This window comes from Apium graveolens, chromosome 9 (assembly GCF_009905375.1).
Source record: "Apium graveolens cultivar Ventura chromosome 9, ASM990537v1, whole genome shotgun sequence".
NCBI lineage: Eukaryota > Viridiplantae > Streptophyta > Magnoliopsida > Apiales > Apiaceae > Apium > Apium graveolens.
This window is the reverse complement of record NC_133655.1, coordinates 232,869,065-232,890,915: the sequence shown is the minus strand read 5'-3', so window position 1 is coordinate 232,890,915 and position 21,851 is coordinate 232,869,065. Positions and strand designations below refer to the sequence as shown.

Here is a 21,851-nt window from a genome sequence, read left to right as displayed (position 1 = left end):
GCTATGGTTACACTTTTTAAAATTTAGTGATGTTGGATTTGCTCGTGCTACAATAGGAGTCTATGATAACAGTTTTTGAACCTTTGGTAACGTAGGTAAAAATGTAATCATAGACCCCTTATGGTTACATTTTCAATATCTACAGTAACACAAAGCACATGTAACCACAATTCTATCATAACACTTTAAAGGTTTAATAATAATGAAAGATATGTTGCAATAAACTCTTTTGCAACATCATATTTGCTATTGTAACACTGCATGATTAAACTGTTCAATCTTTTAGTAACATTTTTTTATCTTATTGTAACATTCCATTTTTAACACTTGCATTTATTGTAACACTTTTTCCCATTTTTACCAACATAAAAATACCTAATGATTACACTTTTTAATTTTCTAAATCTACTTGCAACATTAAATCTTGAATACATATTTAACTTCAAAATTGTAAACCAGAGTATAAATTCAACAAATACAAAATTCCAACTCAACCCAAATAAACAAAATTCTAAATTTATCTAAAGCCTACAACTATTTTATCATAGTTCTAGTTAAATAAAGTATCAACCAAAATAAAACTAATTTAATAATCAAGACCATAGAGACGCAGCTCCACAAATAATTGTCTAATAATTAAAAATATTATTCCAAGACACTCGTGCAATCTTCAAACAAAATCCATCCTCAAACTAAATCGAGTGCAATCCTCAAACAAATCCAAAGTTGGACCATCGCTAAGCACCTGAAATTGTAATAAAACATTCTAAAAGAAATAATGCTTCAAAAGTTTACTTACATTCAGAATGATTATCATCACTGACACGATCAAATTTAATCTAAAAATTAGAATATTGAATTATGTAAATATACTAATAGAATAAGCACCGCAACTGGCCTAAAACTTTACAAGTTTATAATTATCGAGAGTAGCCTACAATACCAAACACTAATAAAATAAAACAATAGGTGATGCACAGTATCAAAGTCAGATTTAGAACATGATTCCCTTTTATCTTTAAAAACATTGTGCGCCAGAAGGGTCCAAAAATGCCCACTAGCACAATCATTTGCATGTAGAGTTGATATTATACATTTTATTTAAAAAATGTTATTTAGCTACTAATAATATGAAATAATATCAATAACTATAACATTACCAATTTTACGTACACATTTGACACAAAACCAAATAAGCATTTTAATGGCTAATTATCATAAATATAACTAAACACATCAATATTAAAATTAAGCTTGTAGGAGCATTTATGCAAGTTTTAACAATTTTCTATTATTATTAATGTATAAAAAACATATAAGATAGTGACATTAAGATGTTTTGTACTACTCTTTTAATAGCATAGAAGCACTATAATAATAACATAGGTGCCAAGATCAAATAGTCATGCTCAGCCACTACTAAACTATATATAATAACGTATTGTAATGTCAAAAAGCAAGAACTGTACCTCCTAGAGAAAAAAATTGTGCACTTGTATTTAGGTGGCTCTCATCAAGGCATGTCAATAAATAAAGATTAGGACATACAAAAGAAGTTTTTTGTGAACATTTTACCTTAAATAATGGACTCTGCCAAGGAATTTGGAGTGGTACATTAATTCACCATTGGAGTCCCTTGTTCTCAAGCACAGTACACATCATATAAACATTGAATTGACAAGAGTTAAGAAACTTCTTACTGATTGTGAAATATGATACCTGCATAGTCAGCCGGTGAATTTTAAGGGGTGCACAACTGTAAAATAAAATTGCAGATTAAACAATGCATAATTTTTTTTGGCTAACTTATAGATTCTTATCTAGCAGTCACCTCTCATCTTTCTAATATACACCAAACTACCTATTTATACCAGATTGAATACTCATAACTCAACAACAAACTAATCAGAAAATTCAACAACAAAATGGTATTCACCTAGATTATCAATACTTTACTTTTTTGTATAATCTGAAATGATAAATTATTATAGTAATACCAGCGAGTGAAGAGATAAGTTTAACAGGTAATATTTACCATATTTATTCATTTCTGCCGTACTTAATCACATGATTTCTGACCAATATAGAAAATTTGTTTCTCGAAGGGTTATGTAGTGTGGAAACCTCGGATTTAATAGCCACACTCTTGCTCACAAGGTCAGTGGTGGTTATCACAACAGCTGCCTCATCTGCCCTATTAAAAACAAAGATATTTGTTTGAGATAGGATATGAAGATTGATAAAATGATCATGTTATCTAGAGCTGTTATTAGAAAAGCATACAGAGCAAAATTGACTGTCAAACAATTTAAACGGAAAACAGATCCAACATATATAGTAATTGCTCTGTAATCAGTTTGCCGCATGATATTATGTGTGAAAATGTACCCTGCAGCAGTTGAGGAAAGCAAATTGACTAGTTTTGGTAGTGAGTTTGAAGGGCATCCTGCATGTAAGATGACAAATATGTAAGATGACAAATAAAATTTATAATGACTACTTTGGAAAACAACAATAGCGGATATGAAATATCTCCAGCTTAAAAAGAGAGTCCTGGACTCTCTAGCATACTCTCTAAAAATTCAAGGTCCCATACAGATAAAACAATGTAAACATCCCCCAAATTCAGTATATTTTCTTTTACTGCTACAACCACTCTTTTCTTCAAGAATGATATCAGAAAAAATTAAAAAATAATCTAGTACATTAATATATATCCGATAACCGGACATATCACAATCCAAAATAAATATCTTTAGCCTATTAATACCCTTTCCGCAAGCATGACAAGAACAGTGAACCTCAGAAACAACACACAACCGAACAAGAAATCAAACTCTGCAGCTAGCTCATACGTCAGCTCAAGCATGAAGTTACATTGAAATGAACTATAGGATGACAATAACCCTATGTACTTTTCATGAGATATAACATAAAAATCAAAGGGTGAGGTTTTATGCAGAAAATTGCAAACATCATTTTACCTTAGCCGAACTTGATGAAAACCTCTTAATTCTTTGGACTGATACAACTCCAACCTGCCTCTCGCCTCCTGTAAAAATGATTCCATATATTTATCTTGAGTCAAGAGTGGTTGCTTTGATATCTATTCAAGCACAGTAGGCACCTCCGCTTGAGCTAATTTCTCATAGTTCATAAATTTACAGAGAAATATACACATAAAAACGCATAGACATGAAGATAAACATAGAAAAAATTGAAAAAACAGTATACATAGACAAGAACAAGCATACCTGTAGAAGAAGCCCTAACTTCTAAAAGCCCCAATTTTATAGAAGAATCGAACAAGAAGCTAATTAACCATAATTGTTAATAGACCCAATTTTTGCAGAATAACAAGAAAAAACTAATCAACCCTAATTGCTGAAACCTAAATTAATAAAAGTCCACCCCCTAAACCAAGGACTCAAGTCCTAATTGTTGAAAGGTCAGTCATCGATGAGTGAAGAACGAGAAGAGAGAGAGGGAGATAGAGAAGTGTGTGAGAGAGAATGAAATAATTGAGGAAAAAGTAATTGCTTTATTAATTGTTTGGTTTTAGGACAAGTGAATGCCGCGCCCAAGTCTTTTAGAAAAATTCATTCGCCGCCCACGTATTTCATTCAGCCCGCCTAAATTTTAAATTTTATACTTACACTTTTTTAAGACCAATGGTCACACCGACTTCAGTGTTACCATAGATACCAAATTTTGTATATAGTGACACCATTTCATATCAATAGTAACGTTAAAAAACTGTATGGCCTTAGGTCAGTTATAGGACATATATGGTAACACTTTTTCTTCTAACACAGAAAAAAATGTTGTTAAAATCCATATATGGTGTAGTGAAAGATCCAAGTAAAATGGCTGTGAAATTCTTTCTTAATTCCGGTCAAATGTACTTGAAAAATAATCACAATGGTTACACGTGCCTGATAAGTGTAGAAAGTGAATATTTGGACCCTTTTGCCAACTGTCTTCATACCCTATATATATGGATCAATTTTAATGTAGTTCTCTAGTGTTAGAATCCATTCCTTGGCCAATAATTCATGTTTTTGATAAGCCAAAACCAGTTCCTACAGTTAATCCAACTATTTTCAAGTGATGTTCAGTGTCAAGTACGTCTGGACACTTAAAAACCTATTTTAATCCATTACCGAGACATGATTACCATGTATTTATGTATTTATCCTTTAATTATTAATGTTTATCACGTTTTTTGGTGATAGAATCCCGTTGGAAGTCCATTCCGTCATGATAAGAGTTGTTCTCCTTAATTTTAGGAGGTACACTCCTAGTAGGACAGTGCTTCTACCATTAGAGGTACGTTGATGGAGTCGAACTCCTAACCCCACACAAGGGGTACAAGAACTCAACCACTGCACCAACACTTTGTTGACAACTATTAATGTTTTAAATTACTAAAATCCAATATTTTATATTAAATTTAGAGAATGAACTAAGAAGTTATTGAAGATGCTCGTAGCTCTTTAAAAATAAGAAATGAAGGACATGTATTAGTAATTTAGAGAATTTCCAAGACACCGTTGAAAAGTGTTATTTATGCCAAATTTCTTATAATTGAACTTAAGAGCTTAAGTAAGGAAGGAAGGAAGCTGTGGGACTTGTGCTTAATATTCCAATGATTTTTGTGGAAGAAAGCTAGAAGAAAGATAAAAATGGGAAATTTATTCGATGTTCCAAAAGTTTGCTTCATGGTTTTTATAGGTAATCACAGAATATGGCAAGTTTGTTACCAAAGTACATCAGGATCACCATAATTTAGTAGCTAAATTACTTATCAAAAAAAGTAATTATGTAACCTCTGGTTGCATAGTAATAAAGTATATATAAATATTTTAATTATTTTGAAATCTGTAGTTATGAATGAGAAAATTTAAATACGTATATATTTATAAAATTGACAAAATAAATGAGACATGCATGTTAGTATTTAATTTGAATGAATACGGATTCAGGGAATATAGTAGAAAATAACCTTCAATTCACATTTTTTTCATCCATAATTAGGGGAACTATGAAGTTGAATGAAGAGATCAAACCTACATTTTAAAAAGAAATATTTTATTTTTTTATCAACAACATCCATTCTGTTTATAATTTCTACCGCACTCCTAAAATTGCCATGGCAAGATGGTCACTTCCTGTCTCAGGTAGTCCTAAAAGTAGAGTTGATATTCATTCATTTCGTATATTTTCATAGCATGAATATTTAACACACAGTCGATTTGTTAAGAATTTGTTTCATTTCGTATTTGTTTATCTTCATTTCGTGTATATTTCGTGTTGTGTTTCGTATATTTTTAAATTTAAATTTAAATTTAAAAATAATATATATTTAAAAAATTATTTATTTACTTGTCGAGTTTAAAGTTATTAAGTCATTAAAAATTAAAGTCTTTAAGTGTGATCAAGTATTGTGAAATTTAAATTCGAACCTAATTTACATCTATAATTCTAAAATATTATTTAAGATATATATTTCATAATTTTATTAAATATATGTTTATATATTTATTATTTTCATGTACTCGTTTTATGTGGTGAAGCCAAGGATAAATCAAAACCAATAATAAATTCATCTTTTCATGTCAAGACTCAAGACTATGGCTTTCCCCGGACCTGTAATGTGTTCCAAACTGATTCGAAACTGGTGACAAATGCCCTACTATCAGGACATGAAAATCTAATGCTTTAATGGCGGTCTGATATTTCCATTTAAAGCATCTTGGTAGAAATGCAAACAGGACAGCTCATGGTTTAGCTAAAGAAACCTACTTAACCAAATTGCTCCGTCGGGAATCTTGGATTTTGAAGCTATTTTTGTTTATTAATAAAATATTTGTTTTCAAAAGAAAAAAAATTAACACGCGGGTCAATTTTCTCTAAAGTGTGTGTGAACCTTAATTTCTAAACAATTTTGCCCATTTAGTATGACTTGCTTAACACAAATGAAATGATTACTACTTGTACCACACGAAGAGCCGATTTTTCATATTATGAACAAGAGCACGAAGTACACAACTGACACCGCGTCTCCTATAATTTCTCAAGACCACTGCTAGAAATGACTTAATGGAGTATCAGAAAATAATGAAACTCCAGCTTGTTGGTGCTGATGATAGTATCATTTATAATGTTTCCCTCATCCTGTTCTTGGGTTCGATCTCAGATTCCGGAAGAGACAAGTCTACATTGTCATGATCTGGCGAAATGTACAGAAGGGTATTAACCACCTGCAAAAATGCATAATACGCGATGTTGAATAATGATGTAAACACAAGTTCATAAGAAGTAGTATATGTTTTAGTTGCACATTATGCGTCTGCTTGACTATTTTTTTTGACTTACAAATTATAAAGTGCATTTTAGCTATTTTTTCACTTATAAGTTATGAAATGAAGGGTTTAGCTAAAATTGTTGTGTTACAAGTATGTGTTTTTATGGGACAAGAATGTACCTTGTGTATGGAGAATCTTTTGCTAGGATCTGGACTGATACATTTTTCAGTTAAACGTACCATCCAAAACAATTGATGAAGATCATGAGACTCTAGCACGACAGGATCCATAAGTTCTCCATAGGTTTTATCTTTCAATAACGGTCTTGCCTTTAGATCAAAGATAACAAAACGATATAATTGGTTAAGGGCGATTTTGCATATTGTTAACATAATGGTATAAGTGCATGGAACTAAAAGAGAGAGGGACTAGTATTAGATGTTACCCATCTTAAGAAGCTTTTTCCCTTTGTTTCTTCTATAGTTTTTCTACCGGTTATTAGTTCCAGAAGAACGACACCCAATGAATAAACATCTGTTTTGCTGGAATCTATTCCGGAATCTTCATATTCTGGTGCCAAATATTCAAAAGTCTTCAAGACTCTGGTTTCAGACGACTGATTTAAGTCCTCGTACTGATTTCTTGCGAGTCCAAAGTTGGCTAGCTGCATAGATGTAATGTAACAAACAAGTGGTAAGACCAGGTGATGGGAGAACTAATATTAAGCCTAATGTTTTGTACTGGGAAGAAGCAGTTTTATGAATAATTGAATTACCAATGGATCATAGTCATGTGTTAGCAGAACATTGTTTGGTCTCATACTTCCGTAGAAACTTCTAGTATGCAAATATTGTAATCCTTTAGCAATTCCCTTGGCTATTTTTATTCTTCTTTCCCATGTTAATTCTCTGCTTCTATCTGTATCATCAGTTAAAAAGATCCTTTAATAGATTTACTGTGTATGTGTTAAAACTATGAAATATTGATGCATTTCTTACTTGTTAGATGCACATTTAGCGTCATGTTGCATACATACTCATAAACGAGCAACTTTTCTGGCCCGTTTGAACACGATCCTAATAGCATAGCCACATTTTCATGTCTAACTTTTCCAAGCATCTGAACTCTGGACTTAAATTCCATTTCGGTGGTGGTTTCCAATGCATGTTTCCAAACAAAAATTTGGCATCCGTCACTTAGAATTCCTCTGTAGAATACCTTTCGAGTATGAGGTAGTCCATTTCGTACAGAAAATCCAGTTGTAGAAAAGTGTAGATCACTATAAGTAAATTCCCTTAGAGGTCCAATATGCGGCCTTGGATTCATGCATATGGAGCACATGGAAGTCCGGAACATCACTTGTCCCTGGCCACCTGCATGTTTCGATTCCTGTCTTAAGTTTTATTGCTTGACGTTCTTCTTATGTATACAAGCAGCATATAAAAATTATACATGCAGAGTTCAGAAAAAACAAGTACAATCTCCACTTGTTGGAGTATTAGGTACAAGTAGTGATGAGGTTTGCGAACTTACTAGCAAGATGACTGCTATTTTGGCCTCTTTCCGCAGCAATGTAATCGCTTTCCGCAGCTTCTGGTCTTCTAATATATACAACACGTTTGTCACTCTTCATTTTTAGAATGGCACATGTGAGATTGTCCATAAAGTATTTACTATCCTTCTTTGATTTTCTGTTGTTTTAAACAAAGGAAAATACATTGTTTTCAGTTAATTTATACCCTAGTTATAAAATAACCAGTAATACATAATCACAGTTAATGTTTTAAATTTATATTAAGATATTGGAACTTGGATTTCTGTGTGTATGTGTTGATCAAATTCTAAATATTTATTGGCTATCGAGATGCCTTGATCAAATTCAAAATATCTAATTTAAAATGATCATAACTATGTTTTAGTAACCTGTCAAGAATAACCGATGTTGCCCTGAAACTTTTTGCAGCTACCACGATAGCTTCTTTCAGACAGTGACCAGCCTCGACAGCTCTTTCGAATTCAACCTACATTAAATGAAAACGGTCATAACAAGTAGAGAGTTTTGAGAATCGAGCTATCTCATTGGTTCAACTGTAATAAAAGATCGATTGTTTATAGAAATTCAAACTCTCTTGAAAACAAAAATGTAAAACTAGATAGTATCTGACTATGAGACAAAAGAATCTCTTGTACCTGTTGCATATTTGTAAGCTGGAGTATATTACTCATCTCGTCAATGTTTCTATCTTCATCTAGTTTCTTGTCAGTTTCTTTCTTGATACTTTCCTGTCTCTGTGTAATTGTGGAACTAGAATGCAGTTTACTTCTATAGCCTGCTTATATCAAAGTGGAAAAGAGCCGGATCATATATATCAGCAACAGAAACAGTGTAATTTTATGAATAATTTTTTGCAGAGTGTGTGTGCGTATATGCATATAATTGAATTTGTATGTGAACTCAAAATTAATATTTCAAAAAACAGTACTAGCCTAGTATTCCACAGGTGATAGAACATGTTGTATCGAACAGCTGAACAAATCGAAGCAGCTTGATCTTGTCCCTTGGCTGAAGAGACAAGCCGCTAATGGCCCATATGATTGCATTTACAGAATGATCAACAGATGCATCTTGAATAACCAGCACTCTCTGGACGTGCTCTCCAGAAGACATATCTATGACCACAAAAGAGGAAAGAACATGAAGCTCCAGGGAAAAAAAGCAAAAGAAGAGAGTGATCAGATATTGAATGGGCTATATATAGCAAGTCCTAGGAACTGCCTATTATGCCATGTCAAGTTTATCTGGTCGAACAAAACAGAATATCCATTTCAATAGAATTGATAAAAGCAAAGCAGATTTATCGGTTTTCGTTCTCAGAATGTAACAATTCTACTACTTCGATGCACAGTAATACTCGCCAAATGAAGTAGAACAACAGTAAATGACAAACAGAAGTTTTTAAACTTATAGTAAGTGCCCAATCGAGTTGTCTTGTTAGTTCTCGAGAAAAATTAAAATAAGACACATGTGAGAACATTAAGTTATAAAATTGCCTAAGCAAGTTTGGTTCAAAGATTATACTTGGTTTATACTGTTCTCATCTCCTTTGGAATCTCCACACCGCACTGGTGTTTACTGAAATTTGTACTGTACCTTGGGACAAATCCATGGATTAAAGTTAACATGTAGTATAATTTAAAATAAAAATAAAAAAAATGAGCAAATACTAACATGCTGCAATCGAAATAGATGTCCCATGATTGGTAATGTTTTATAAACATTTTTGTAGAAGTAGAGGAATAGTTCAGTTGAATAAGAACATAAGGAATAGTATCAGTCTAGGTCTAGGACGATGTTCCAACAGGGTGGCGAATCCACAATCTTCGATGTAAAAAAAGTAATGATTTCTGAACAGGAATTGGTTCCAGAACTTATTGATCTGCCTTAACTTAGTATATTCTCTATGCAATGAAGGAACAGTTCAATGGGGATTGGGCATAACAAGCATGTACAATGGCAACAATTCATACCATTCAAATAATACGAACTGCAATAAAATTTCACCATATTTTGTAGTTTTGCTCTAATGTCAGATATTTCTTCCTAATACATGACTGCACTAAAAATGTATTATTTTTTTAACAGACACACCCATTCTTTGAACATAATTCTTGTATCAAATGCATAAACAAAGCAAATGTGGCCAAGTACTCAGAGTCTCGGGTTTAAGATAAATACACGTAGAAGCCTGAGGTTCGAACCAAATTTAGTTTTTTCGGAGTCACTATGGCCAAGTACGCGAAAAGCAGGGAAATCACACACAAATATGTCTCAAGTATAAAATCAGCAGTGGTACCAGGAAATGGTTTAGGCACCTCGCAACAATGGTGATAAAGTGCAAAGAAAACAACAGATAACGTGAAGGATGTGTAAGCTTTCTCCAGATGTTTCATCTGCCAATGTTAACTTAAGTATGATTCTTTGTTGTAAGGAAGAGGAGACTGAAATCTTTGTCTTTCTGGTCAGACCCTACGTGAAGTCTTTATTCTTTATATTTTTATTGCTTACACTCTTTGTTTCCTCTTTATTCCCAGATACTATACTTGCACCTTTTATTTTATTTTATTCCAAACCATGCAGTTTGTTACAAATTTCCTACATAAACTCTTCATGCCAACTTTTCTTCTGCATTCATACTGATCTCTTTGTCAGTATGGAAAAAAAACAAGAGATTGATGGAACCAACAATTCAGAATTACAAAAGAAACCCGAAAAAAAGTACCCAGATGTGCCTAAAAACTTGGATGAAGATGAAAGACAAAAAATCGAAGAAAAAGGCAAAGGCAGCAGCGCGTCATTATACACGTTGGCAGATCGAGAACTGGAATACATAAACAAAACTTGTCAACAACTGGAGGTATACGACAAGCTTGTTATTGAGAAACTTTGGCTGGCTTGCAAAAAGCTTCAGGTGATCCGCGAAGCCATTACAGATGGCTCAGTCTCCACTTCTGTTCCTGAGCATGATGATGAGACAGGCGATGATATTGAGAAAGAGCTTCGACAATTTAAAAAGTACATCAGAAAGATGAAGCTTCCCATACCTACCAAGTTTGATGCCAAGGATTTGGAAAAGCAGTTGAAGGACTTGGATAAGTCTGCTACCAAAAGTGCAGAACAAATAGCTGCACTTGTGCTCTTGAAGCAGGTTCCCAGGTTGCACAGGAATCCAACTTTTGAGAATAGTCCAGCATTCAAAGATTTTGAGGTACAATATAATGAACTTTCCCCAAATTTAAAACTTTGTCTGCTATGTTTCTCGGTGTTCCCTGCACGAGCCATTATAAAGAAAAGGCTTATGGTCTACTGGTGGATGGCAGAAGGCTTCATCGAGCAGGAGAGTGATGAAAAAGATTTGGAGCAATTAGGTGCAGAGTATTTTGATAAGCTTATACAAAAGGATTTTATAAAGCCTTATCATAATAAGCGCCGCCTGGAGGTGGAGACATGCAAGATGCCACCTCTCATCCGTTCTGCCGTTATTTCAATTGCTGCGAGAACTAAGTTCTTTGACTTTCATTCAACTGGTAAACCTGCAGCTGATTGCCCTTCTTCATTCCGGTCGGCCTTGTTAAATGATCAACATGGGTTAGAAAGTAACTTTGAGTTCGAGAAATTCCATGCAGTTTTCAATGTGAGTGAAAATGTTCTCGACATTAGGCCTGAATGGATACACAGGATGAAGAATGTTGTTCTTCTGTACTTGGGAAGGTGGCAGTCCATAGGCAACCATCACATTGAAGTGGATGATGAGAAATTCTTGGAGGCCTTAGGTGACATGAAGCACCTCAAGCTTCTAAGCCTTCAAGGTATTTCGAGGATAGTAGCTCTCCCTGACCAGGTCACAAAACTTGAAAATTTGACCATTCTGGATCTCAGAGCATGTCATAATCTTGAGAGGATTCCACAAGAAATTGGATTGCTCCGGAGTTTGACACACCTAGACTTGTCTGAGTGTTATTTGCTTGAAAGGATTCCAAAAGGACTCTCCAAGCTTAAAAACCTCTTAGTTCTTAAGGGTTTTGCAGTTGTAAAGCCTTCAAAGCACTCGTGTAGTCTTGAGGATTTATCTAAACTGCTAAAACTGAGAAAATTAAGCATCTTCACTGATTTAAAAGAATTTCCCCGCAAGGACGATCTTATAGCATTTCAGCAATTCAAAGTACTTGCCAAGCTAAAAATTGTTTGGGGAGGAGGAGAAAAAAAAGAGAACGGGGAACTGCAAGACCATAAAGTAGAGAATGATCAAGAGACTTCAAGGGCAACTCTGGATAGTGGGGATGACAGAGGCTCCACAACAGAAGCTAAAGCAGTGCAAGCACTTGAAATGGATACTAGAAAGGCGCCTCAGGATAAGACTACCCCATCATATGAAGGCAGTACTCTCCAAGATACGGCTAAACTGCCAAAACTGAGAGATCTGAAAAAGAATTTCTGTTTTGGAGGCACAACACCTCTTGAAACTGACACTAAAATTGCTGCCAATGATGCAATGAATTCGGAAGAACCAGTTCCTCAGATTGCATCTGAAGCAGCACCAGAGCCTATAAATGTCCAAGGACCAACAAGTGAGTCTGAAGTTACATCAGCACCAAAATCTGAAAGGGGCCTCACAGTTCCAGAACCAGCAGGAGGTATCACAAAGGGGCTTCCCAGTTCAATAAGTAAAACTAACTCGTCATCCAAGAGACTTGCTCGTGAAGGCTCATCTAAACAACCAAAATGGAAAAGATGGAAATTCATTTGGAGCACAACTACCAAAAATGGGAAAGATGATGCTGACAGTCACCACCTTCCTGTCACATTGCAGAAACTGGAGCTTCAATGCTTTCCTAATAATAAGGCACCCGACTGGCTGAATCCTACTAAGCTCAAGGAACTGAAAAGGCTATACATAAGAGGTGGACAACTTTGTGAACTCGGGGGGAACACTGGTGGATGGAACGATCCAGTGGATCCATGGGGAGTGAAAATTCTTCGTCTCAAGTACTTAACTGGCTTAGCAATGCACTGGAAAGAAGTGGACAAGCTATTTCCAGACCTGGAATTTATCGAGAAAGTCAATTGTCCAATGCTAACATTCTTTCCGTGCGATGAAGCAGGAGTGTGGATCAACAAAGATAAACTTCCAAAGCAGTAACTAGCAGGAGGTAGCATATACGTCTAAACTGCGTCTTGATATAAGTTAACAATATTTCTCTATGTAATTAAACTGTTGTTGTTTCTTAATCCGTCATTGTCATAATTCTCACCTGTATTATATTATGGTGTGGTAACAATAAAAAGCACACTCAAAGACGTGTGTATGTTCTATTTTACACTTTAACATCTGTGGCATAGTCACAGTCATGACATATATCACACTCTTAGAATATAAGATCCTATCAAGGAACAAGTCTCTCTGAAACCTTAAGGTATTAAAGAATAGCCCTTTTCAGGATCTTGGATCTTATATTATTCTAACACACACAACAAGGGATAGCAGTACTTGAATACATAAAAACCTGAAAGAACGGTGCCCTGGGGACTTGTATGAGGAGCCAGCATTTTTCTATTCGCAACCGAAACTGAACCGATGTTGTGGGAAAATATTGCTTCTGATTATTAACATTTCGGTTTCAGCTTAATTCTTGAGTTTTAGTATGTAAAATTTTGAGTTTGCTTTCGGTTCTCGACATCTCAAAACGTTACGAAACAAGAATATATATATATATATATGCACATAATGTTATAATTAGATGGTTTTTTCTTTAAAAGCTAGAGTTTTTCTAGATGCTAATTCATGATCAGAACATCTGTTCTGTTTCGCTATATAGGTGCTTATAGTAGAAAGTCGATGAATGAATAAAATTAACTTGTCCCCATGAGTATATATTATATTGAGGATTTGAGCTTTAGCAATTAAAACATCAAGCATTTTTACAGTGAAGTGCACCAAATTGTTAACATTATAACGTACAAAAAGTTCACACACCTTTCTTTATCTCTAAAGATAGGATGTCCTAACCATACAACCGCTATTCCATCTCCATTATCCATCGAACCCGCCCTGAATTATCCCCCTTTTGCCGGATTATTGTCGATGTAACACTCCAGTGAAGCAGTTATAATGCATCAGGGCTCAAGTGTCTTCTATCATTCAATATGATCCCTCAGATTCAGTGACAGTGGCTTGCTCAAGATTTCGACTCGCTTGTCTGGCTATTTTAAGCCTTGTGATAAAATGATTAGTATCCTTGCTAAAAGACCTTTTAGTTCTAGTTCTAAATGTAAAAAACTGATTGAAAGCATTCAAGAGAGTATTCAAGGTCTTGGAAAAATCCTCAATCAACATGCCCCCCTTGTGAACCAATTATAATGCACTCATGCGTATCACTTGTTCAAGTCCGATGGCAACATCAGTGTCTGATCAATCAATAATTTTATTACATATGTTTCAATACACACACACACACACACACAAAAACACATATTTATGACACTATTGCTTTTATATTCACTTGCATCAGATCTTACTGGTACAGTGCAGAAGTCGATAAATACCTCACCAATGTCCCTTGAAGTTTGTGTTGATTCTTTTCGTATACCTCAAATAACTTGCTCAAGTGGAGACATGAATAACTGAATGACTTGTCTTCGTCAATTCCTATTGCTGTTCATATGGCAGCACAAACTAACAGATGAAAACAGAAAATAATTCAACATCATTGGTGACATAAAACAAGCTTTGAAACATTACAAATTCTTCCTCTCAGAAACAGCTGTGGTGATACTTTCCAAACAAAACTAGTATTCCTGTAAGCAAATGACAAATATGTAAGAGACTTGTAACCCCTACAAACTATATATATTAATACAGTTATGCAAAGGTAGGGAGTTCTGGAGTTCTAAATATAATGTAGGCCAATTAAGAGATATTGAGGAAATCGTTTGTTTGCATATAAATACTTGGGGTCTGAACTTGGTTGCAGGAGGTGGCAATCATACATGCAGTTACTGGAAACTAATACATGAGTTGATATCTATGGATAGCGCAGGGTGGTGGAACCATAAATGATTTATTTTTTTGCTAATTGGAACCAGAAAATATATTTAGTTGACCATGATTGTATTAGAATGCATGCATTGTATACGAATGAAAAAGATGCACACCTGTATACTAACTGAAGAATTACTGGAGATACAAGTGGAGTTGTGAACTTGGAAACTGCACAGCATGTATGGAGAATGCCTTAGGAGAAAGGCGTTTGGTCCATGTCACTTGAAACTTTTGTAGTTTTCAGCAGAATCCCACATAACAGTTTCTTCCGGTTGCTCAGATGAAGATATATCTAGCATAGGACATTCACCAACTCTTAAAGAGAGCAGAGCTGGCATTGGAGCTCCAACTGTTTTTAATTTTGGCAGCGCCCAAAGATGCAGTGTTACCAACCGTGGCAATTCAGCCGACTCTGCTTCAAACAGACTCTCCAGTTCAGCACAGAACCTGATTTCAAGTATTTCAAGATTTTCAAGCCGTTGTGATGAAGGAAATACCACAGAGAGTTTTGGACAAAAATTTAGGTAAAAATACTTCAGGTTATTAAAGCTATTTCTTTGTAGGTTTCCACTACTAGGCACACTCTTCAAGCCGATTGCATCTGCAGCCTTTCTAGCATCCGAACTACCTTCCAGGTTGGTAATCTCTTTCAACTGTTGTCCTGATTCTGCAGCAGTAACATTCATCTTCACAACACGCGCCATTTCGTTGCATCTCTCTATCCAACAGCCTTCTAACTCCTTCATGCCATTCAAATAGGATTCAGAAATCCATTTGATACATGAATTATCAATTAAGATAACAAATTTAGCATGGCAGAGAACCCCTTCGACACCCTTCGGGTAACTTTCAAAACCACGGATCTCCAAGGACCGTTGCATAGAATGAGCAATTTCAGTAGTTGACCAGGTATCCCGAAAGATAAGTTCGTCTTTGTAGATATACTTCTTCCTGCAAGTATTTTTCATTTCCATCGGACGAATGAGGAAACGAAACTTCTGGAAGCTAGTAGTCAACATGTTAGGATTCCCTTCAAGTAGATCAAGAAACTGGGTGCCACTCACTGATATGATTTGTTCATTATCATTGCTTTCAAGTGCTTTAGCTGGCCAACTGGAAATGATCCACTGTTGTTGATTCTGATGTTCTCGGGGATCCTTTGTCGTGTCAGATCCTTGACTAACCTTCCTTGGAAGATCAAGAAGCTCAAGATGAGTCAACCTTGGAATTCCACACGGAAGTATTGTGACGTTGGGTTCCAAGAGATCACTCATACTCAGCTGCGGAATTTCTAAGATGTTTGAACAGTCTTTAAGTAGGAGATGACGAAGTTTGTATAAGTTGTGAAGGTTCTCTAGTTTTCTTAAAGCTGTTCCAGAGAGATCCAGAACCTCCAGCTCTGTAAGTTCACCTAAATTTTTTACTTCATTCAACAGTAGGCAACCCCTGAGATAAAGCTGATTCAGATTTTTGAGTTTTGACATGGATGGTAGACACTTAAGATTTGTTTCAGAGAGATCAAGAATTTCAAGATCACACATAGACTCCACAGAGTTAGCACCTTCTGATGAAAGACTGACACACGAAAGATTTAACTCCACAAGCTTTGATAGATTGGGAAGTGGAAGTAACTCTAAGTTCACACATTTCTTCAGTATGAGGTGACGAAGGCTGTTAGCTTCAGAAAGGCTTGGTAGCATTTTAATTTTTGTATAGGAGAGGTCGAGCATCTGAAGACGCGACATATGCTGAAAAGAATTGTCTGCTATGCTTGTTAATGCACTACAGTGCGAAAGATCAATCACCTCTAGTTGTTTAAGAGAATCTAGTCCCTTTAATTCCTCTACATATGCACAATGTGATAGTGAAAGCTCGCGCAGACTGGAAAGACTAGAAACAGATGGCAAGCTTTTAACCATTGTTTTGGAAAGGTTGAGTACTCGAAGATCTGTCAGCTGTTTGAAGAAATCAGGTTCAATTTCAACCAATCTGCTGGAACCTGAAACATCGAGTACCTCGACAGCTTTAAGAATTTCCATGCTAAACAATTTCTTCAGGCGAGGGCAACCTCTCAGATAAAGGTAACTAGGATTGCTGATGTTGGCAGGTAACCGATTAATTGAGCATCCAGATAGATCAATAACTTTAAGGTCAGTCATAGTTCCAAATGACTGATCATGAAACTCCTTGAACTTTCTAGAATTTGAAAGACCAAGAACTAGGAGTTTATCTAGCGAAGACATGCCACGCAGTCTACCCATCTCTGTACAGTCACTTAAAAAGAGATGAGTGAGATTTTCCAGATCTTTAATAATGGGTATTATTTTGATCCTGGTATTTGAAAGATTGATTGTATGGAGAGCCATTTTAGACAGGAGGTGCTTATCCTTAATTGAGGACAAAGAGGTAGAATCAGAAAGATCAAGAACCATAAGTTCTGTTAGCTTCTGGATATTACCAAGAGATTCCAATTTAGGACACCTTCGAAGGATAAGCCAAGTTATCTTTTGGCAAGTGTAAAGAGATGTAGGTAATGATTTTATATGGAGTTCAGAGAGATTGAGGACTTGAAGATTCTGCATCTTCTCAAAAAAATTATCTGGGAGAATTTCCACACAACTAGGACCAGATATTTCGAGAACGATTAAATTTTCAAGATCTAAAATCTCCTTGACATCATCAATAATGTCACATCCTCTGAAAATAAGCATGCGAAGGCTTTTCATGTCAGACAAAAGCGATGAAAGTGATCTGATGGTTGAGTTGAAAAATGCAAGAATGCGAAGTTTCTGCTTGCTCTCGAGAAAAGAATCAAGGGAGACTTCTCCTATAAGCTGGCTCCCATCACGCATCAAAGTTGAAACATACTGTCCATCCTCATAGGCATCAACCGCTTTCATAATTCCATCCCCGTGTGTGATTCTCCCACAAAAGACATCCTGCTCGGGATCAAGTACAGTGGCCAATCCTAAACCAGCTGTTGTACCGAATCCAGGCTGGAGCAGTGCATGCAAGTCCAACTCATGCTTATACATGATCACGTAACCAGCCTCTAGTTCTTTCAAAATCCGACAATCTACGAGATCCATCAACACACAATGTCCTGCTTCATAAGCTTTTTCAATAGAATCGATGCGGCCAAGGTATCCTTCCAATATCCAGTAAGTTATCAACTCATTGTAGTGCACACCACCACGTCTTCGAAAAAAGTGGCTGCCACCCCAACAACAGTCAATTAAAATACGAAACCTATATGGGTCTGCACTCCAGAGTAACTGCACAATTTCGTAGTTTTTTTCACTAAAAGCTTTCTCCAGGGCAGCTTCCAGTGTTTTCAGTCCAAAATTCTGCTTTTCATAGTAGCTAAATACTTTTGCCCACAAGATAATTTTAGCAGGAAGTCCTTTACACTCTTTGACGAAGTCTGTGCCCAGTTTATTAAAATTAACAGGCAAAGTGTCAAATTTTTTCCCCATTTTTTTTTCTGCCAAGGAAAATGACTCCTTTTCAGATAGAGGGTTGACTTGAATCTCTTTAAGTGGATTTCCACCAAAACAATTGTTGTCCACGCAAGTACTCAGAACCCTGGGTGATCTTGTTTGGTCAAGGAGCAGCAATGCATTCAATTTGCTCCATGTATCTGCTACTTCTTCTTCACTTCCTTCATCATCTAAAATTAGAAGAAATTTCTTCCCTTTGAGTGTTTCACGTATCGTCTCTTTCAATCCCGGCCAAACTATGGCCTTATTTTCTTCCTTTTTGGCATCTTCTTTTCCCCTATCAGCTTCCCACTCCTCAGCAGAAAATGTAATGGACAACTGACGAGCAATACTCTCACAAAGTGTCTTTTCATCATAACTTTTGTTCAAGAATATCCAAATAGTGAAATGAAATTGATCTCCTCTAGTTGCACGTTCACTTAATTTTTTTGCTATCCATGTTTTCCCGACTCCTCGCTCCCCAACTAGAACAATGGAATCTTCTTTCTCCGTAAGCTGCTCATATATGTATTGCAGTAGATCAGCTGAACCTTCTCTCAGTTTTTCAGTTGAGGCAGTTTTCGATGGATCAGTTGAACTTATAGCCATTGTATATGAACCTGCACCACATTTTAATGATTTTATAAGCGCTGAGAGCTCTGAAACTAATAAAGATCAAGAGTGTGGCTATATAAAACAAGCATGATATACTCAAACATTTAGTATGCTTTAAAGTCCTCACTTTAATATGAAAGCAGCACAGTACAACCCCTCTAAAATTGATATTCCCTAAAATGATAACCTCTCTAAATTGATAAAAAGTCTCAAATTTTATAAAAGATTGTAATCTTCAGATCTTATGTCCTTAGATAATATTGATTTAATACAGAGTTGAGCAAACTTAGACAGAATTAAACAAGAGTTGAGCAAATGTGTCTTCTATACCATCAAAATCTCTTAATTAGGTGATGGATACCGAAATGACTTGAGTTTTGGACTAGCTGTCAGAGTCTAGTGTTGTGAATTGAGCTAGTGGATTTCGATAAAGATCTAGTAATAAGCCCCCTAGCTTGAAAAATCCAATCTAAATTATGTATGTAAATAGTTGAGCAGTTTGTGAGTTGACTCTGATGACTAGGTTGATTGGATCAGGGTCAACTAAGAACTATATGCAGAACCTGGGCTTGTTTGTTTTAATCAAATTAGTAGCAACTCGGATTTAAATTGATTAATTTGTAGCTTATAGCTCTAGTACCTAACGGAAATTGAAAGTGCAAGTGTGTAATGCTACTGTATATAGAGAGTACAGGTGTTTGTGTGATAAAGCTAGAACAAAAACAACGCAAGAGTAGTAAAAGTTAACTTAGCTAATTGCATAATGCACAGTCAATCAACATCTGTTCAAACAAATATATATGGGGAGAGAGAGAGAGAGAGAGAGAGAGAGAGATTTTGAGAGAGAGAGAGAGAGATGAGCACCTGGAAATGAAAACAGCAGTAGGTGTTTAGAGTTGAGCAGCTTGGTGTTTTATTGATGGGAAATTGGGAATCTATGCTTAAATGAACCCCTTCAAGTTGACCATAAACACATGCCATTGCCCAGTCGTTGTTACTCTTTTTATGTCATTTGAGATTTGCGAGTACTCCTCCATACATACATTGTCACTCCATTACCGACTAAAAAGCATTTTGATTAGAGCATCTCCAATACGGTTGTTTGCAAGAGTGCCAACATCTATATTGGGTGTCTTCCTATTGGAGAGGTAAGAGTACTCAAAGGTTGTCAAGAGAAGTTGCCAATTTTTGGTAATCTCTTGGCACCCCTCTTAATAGCTAGAATACATTTTGTACTAGATGTGTGTAAATTATAACTTCCTCTTTTATTCTATCATATTCATTTATTTATCAAATGTGGGGACCATTTAGGCAACTTTGAAGAGGTGTTAACTATTGGAGATAAAAGTTGCTACATTTGACATGGAAGGAAAAAAAATAAAAAACTATTATTTTTAGTAAATTGGCAAGTCTTGGCACCTCTAGAAGGTGCCTCTATTGGAGAAACTCTTAGGCGCACTTTAGATCTCAGACCATTTATGGTGTTGCATTTCATAATCTAGCACATGTTATATTGCATTTAATAACTACTTAAATTTTGTATACTGCCTTGAGTTATCCTTAACTCCGTTCACTTTTTGAGGGGTAAATCAGTCTTTTCATTTTTCTTTTTATAGTTTAATTATATATGAATAAAAAACACATCCCGTACCTTTACTCTCTTCTCTCAAAATTCTTCTCTTCATTACCCCCTTCATCTTCCCACCCATTATTGCCACAAGGATGATCGGAATTCCGTCGGCATGGTCTGGTTTCGAAGAGCTGCAAAGGACGTAGATGTGTACTTACCTGACGATGGTCCTCGTTACGGAGATAGTTTCTAGCCTTCCCTTCTTGTGTGTATGATCGACTAAACTGGGGTTAATGCTTGTGGTGTTAAATAGTTATAGACACTTATAATTAAATTATGTGTTTTTCTTTACTTGAATGTCTGTTATAAGAGATGCATGTAAAGTTATATTATTTTGATTTTAGGGTTTCAATATTGATTTGGTTAATTGGCTCCACCGTGGACCATTTGTGTTTGATGTTGTCTAGTAAAAGACAATTGTTTAGAGTAAATTTTATATTATTATGATAGTGATGTGTTGTTGTGTTTCATGTGCATAAAATTAGATTTTAAGTCCCATTATTTTAAAGTTCCTATATTTTATGCAGAAGATTCAGGCCTTTTTACTATAAAATATCACCATGGTGGGGAATTTAGAGTGAACCCTACTGGATATGTGGGTGGGGGTGTAGATTATTTTGACATATGTGATGGTGACACAATGAGTTTGATTGAGTTAATTTCAATGGCTAAAGAAACTGGTGAGTTAGGTTCTATAAGCTTCTTCTACAAATGGCCTAAGTCATACATGAATAGGGGTTTGCATCCAATTGAAAATGATGCAGATGTAGTTGAAATGTGTGAATTATTGCCACCATCTAGGGTTATACATGTTTATTCCATAACAAGGAAGGTTGTATATGCTGTTGGTGCTGATGGGAATCCAACACAAGAGTATGCACCATCTCAGGATCAAGACATTGAGTATGTGGATGGTGAGCAAGTGCAAGATAATTTGAAAAATCCTTTAGATGATGTGGATGATGTAGAGTATAGTGATGGTGATACTGATGAGGAATATAATCCTGCAACTGATAAGGGTGTGATGTCTGACTGTAGTTTTTACTCAGATGTTTCCAATATGAATAGCACTGATGATGAAGTTTGTGATCACAAGTATGAGAGAATTAGAAAGAGAGAATCCAGGGCACATGCCAAGGCAAAAGAGAAGGCACATGGTAAAAGCAAAATTGGGGTGGATGAAGTGGTTCAAGAGAAAGTTCCAAGCAGGCCATTGATTGAT

At 35.6% G+C, this 21,851-nt stretch overlaps 3 protein-coding genes and 1 long non-coding RNA gene across 5 annotated transcripts; 1 reads left to right on the top strand and 3 right to left on the bottom strand.

The window, feature by feature from the left end:
• Window positions 1-413: 413 nt before the first annotated feature.
• On the bottom strand, window positions 414-3,608 carry LOC141686163 (uncharacterized). 2 transcript variants are annotated; one of them, XR_012560736.1, is made up of 6 exons: window positions 3,255-3,608; window positions 2,985-3,052; window positions 2,389-2,446; window positions 2,036-2,194; window positions 1,576-1,756; window positions 414-745 (listed from the first exon to the last, which is right to left on the bottom strand). It is a non-coding gene; the product is annotated as an uncharacterized LOC141686163 (long non-coding RNA). The 2 variants fall into 2 exon arrangements; XR_012560735.1 differs by having other exon boundaries at window positions 1,576-1,719; window positions 3,255-3,597.
• A 2,274-nt stretch (window positions 3,609-5,882) lies between these two features.
• LOC141683352 (putative serine/threonine-protein kinase PBL5) lies at window positions 5,883-7,202 on the bottom strand. Its single transcript, XM_074488047.1, has 4 exons — window positions 7,084-7,202; window positions 6,754-6,972; window positions 6,488-6,637; window positions 5,883-6,263 (listed from the first exon to the last, which is right to left on the bottom strand). Exons 1-4 carry the CDS (start codon window positions 7,126-7,128, stop codon window positions 6,159-6,161), a joined length of 519 nt encoding a protein of 172 aa, XP_074344148.1. The 5' UTR covers window positions 7,129-7,202; the 3' UTR covers window positions 5,883-6,158.
• Window positions 7,203-10,468: 3,266 nt separating this feature from the next.
• Window positions 10,469-13,243, top strand: LOC141683895 (uncharacterized). Its single transcript, XM_074488686.1, has one exon. The coding sequence runs from the start codon at window positions 10,520-10,522 to the stop codon at window positions 13,004-13,006; it is 2,487 nt and encodes an 828-aa protein (XP_074344787.1). The 5' UTR covers window positions 10,469-10,519; the 3' UTR covers window positions 13,007-13,243.
• Window positions 13,244-13,703: 460 nt separating this feature from the next.
• On the bottom strand, window positions 13,704-20,112 carry LOC141683893 (putative disease resistance protein At4g19050). The gene is made up of 3 exons (XM_074488685.1): window positions 19,864-20,112; window positions 15,019-19,004; window positions 13,704-14,661 (listed from the first exon to the last, which is right to left on the bottom strand). The coding sequence occupies exon 2, from the start codon at window positions 18,991-18,993 to the stop codon at window positions 15,124-15,126; it is 3,870 nt and encodes a 1,289-aa protein (XP_074344786.1). The 5' UTR covers window positions 18,994-19,004; window positions 19,864-20,112; the 3' UTR covers window positions 13,704-14,661; window positions 15,019-15,123.
• Window positions 20,113-21,851: the final 1,739 nt, after the last annotated feature.